This window comes from Arachis ipaensis, chromosome B5 (genome assembly GCF_059453495.1).
Source record: "Arachis ipaensis isolate K30076 ecotype BB chromosome B5, ASM5945349v1, whole genome shotgun sequence".
Classification (NCBI taxonomy): domain Eukaryota; kingdom Viridiplantae; phylum Streptophyta; class Magnoliopsida; order Fabales; family Fabaceae; genus Arachis; species Arachis ipaensis.
In genome coordinates, this window is record NC_142440.1 from 35,690,022 (window position 1) to 35,691,896 (window position 1,875).

The 1,875-nt window shown below is 39.0% G+C and overlaps 1 protein-coding gene across 2 annotated transcripts; it reads right to left on the reverse strand.

The window, feature by feature from the left end:
* Window positions 1–698: 698 nt before the first annotated feature.
* On the reverse strand, window positions 699–1,492 carry LOC110262815 (dynamin-related protein 4C). 2 transcript variants are annotated; one of them, XM_021103490.2, is made up of 3 exons: window positions 1,449–1,492; window positions 960–1,236; window positions 699–791 (listed from the first exon to the last, which is right to left on the reverse strand). In XM_021103490.2, the coding sequence occupies exons 1-3, from the start codon at window positions 1,478–1,480 to the stop codon at window positions 699–701; spliced, it is 402 nt and encodes a 133-aa protein (XP_020959149.1). In that variant the 5' UTR covers window positions 1,481–1,492. The 2 variants fall into 2 exon arrangements, with proteins under 2 accessions (XP_020959149.1, XP_020959147.1); XM_021103488.2 differs by having other exon boundaries at window positions 699–1,236.
* Window positions 1,493–1,875: the final 383 nt, after the last annotated feature.

Below are 1,875 nucleotides of genomic sequence, written 5' to 3' on the forward strand. Positions count from 1 at the left end.
TTGCTTCAAATCTGAAGACATTTTTATTCCAGCAATTTTACTTTTTCCTCTTTTGGTCTTGGTTACGAAAGCAGTAACTCAGGAGTTATCTTATCTCAACATAATTGATAACTGTTATCTTTGCTAATTGAACTGAACTTCAATAATCCCAACCCTTTCTTAGAAAATAAATAGGATTCGAAGATCAAACCAATTAGTCCCTTGACTTTCCTTTGCTTTAGTAAAGGTTGACTAAGTGGAATTAAGATTCAACTTTCATTGTTTTTTATAAGGGTAACTAAGTCTGGACTTCCAAATTCTCATACCTTGCCAAAAGTTTATTTTGCAGTTATTTATTTATTTTTAATTGCCATTTAAATTATTTGTCATACTTATTCCTCACTCTCAACCCCGATTTACAACCTTTATAGCCAATAATAAGAACATACTTCCCTGCAGTTCCTTGAGAAGACGACCCGAGGTTTGAATACTTCGGTTAACAATTTTAAAGGGGTTTGTTACTTGTGACAACCAAAATATTTGTATGAAAGGACTTTTGAAGGTTTAGAAACTATACTTGCAACGAGGATTTATCCGCAAATTTCTAAATCACGCAAAAGTTCCTCTTCACAATTTCTGATGATCAATGAAGTCAGCTAAAAGATATGAAGAGGTACATGTGATTGAGGGAGAACTTCTGGTTGAGCATCTTGGTGAAATTAAGTCAGCTTGTAAGTCAGCTTCTCAGTGATTTTCTTCACAATTTCGGACAAAGTTTTGGATATGATCATGCCTTGAACTTGAACTAGCCTCTGTGCCAGAACAGGAACACCAACAATGGATTTGTCAATCTTTGAAAGCATTGGATGAGACTCAAAAAGCCTCTCTTCTTCAATCCTCGCCTCTTCATAAGATTCATCGCCAATCCTGTTCCTGACACAGACATAACCAAGACCAATGTTAACATCATCAGCAGTTACCTTCTCCAACAAGCCTTCAGGAGACTTATCAGCCTTTGTTACAACAGCCAAGGTTCTCAAACCAGTTTTATCCACAGACTGAGACATTCTTATGGATTCACAAGTAGTAAAATCAACGGTAGAAGAAAGAACATTCAGAATAATTCTCTCTTCAGGCCTAATATACTCCATGATAATATCCTTGATCTGATCATAGATATTTTCAGGCTGGCCATGAACAGGAACCCTAGTTATACCAGGAAGATCCACCATTGTCAAGTTCCCTCCCAAACTAATACTGACAAAATATTGTAAACAATTATAATTCAGATTCAAACCAATCATAGTCATCAATCAAAAGTTTGAATTAGAAACTAAAAAAGAAACTGAAAAAGCACATAGATCACAATAAGTAATGAGAAAGCACAGCGATTACGATAAGAAAAAAAAAACATATGAATTTTGAGTTGAAGTCTGGGAAAAATATAATGCTGCCATTACGAAGATCACCTTGAATTTAGAATGCTTGAGAATAGGAGCATCGCCAGTGTCTCTCCGATGAACAACCACTGCCACAAAACCAAAACCCTAGTTCACGCACCCTATCGTTTCGAATAGGGGGAAAGAGAGAGGTGGAACCGCAGTTGACGGTGGAACCGATTTTGGTCGCCACGGAGCTAGGGCTTGTGCGAAGGTATGCGAGCCAAAACATAGGGGATAAAAGGAGAGAGAGGCGCGGCGGTGGTGGAGCTTGAGCTTGCTTGGTTCTGCGAACGAGAAAGAACGAGAGAGACAAGGGCTGTATTCTACTGGTTCAGTGTTTAAAGAAAAGGAAAAGAAGGAGAAGGTAGCTGCGGTGGTTAGAGTGGCCGACGGTGGTGCTGTGGGTGAGGAAAGGAGAAGAAGAAGCTCGTCGGTGGTGGCGCTGTGGGGAATG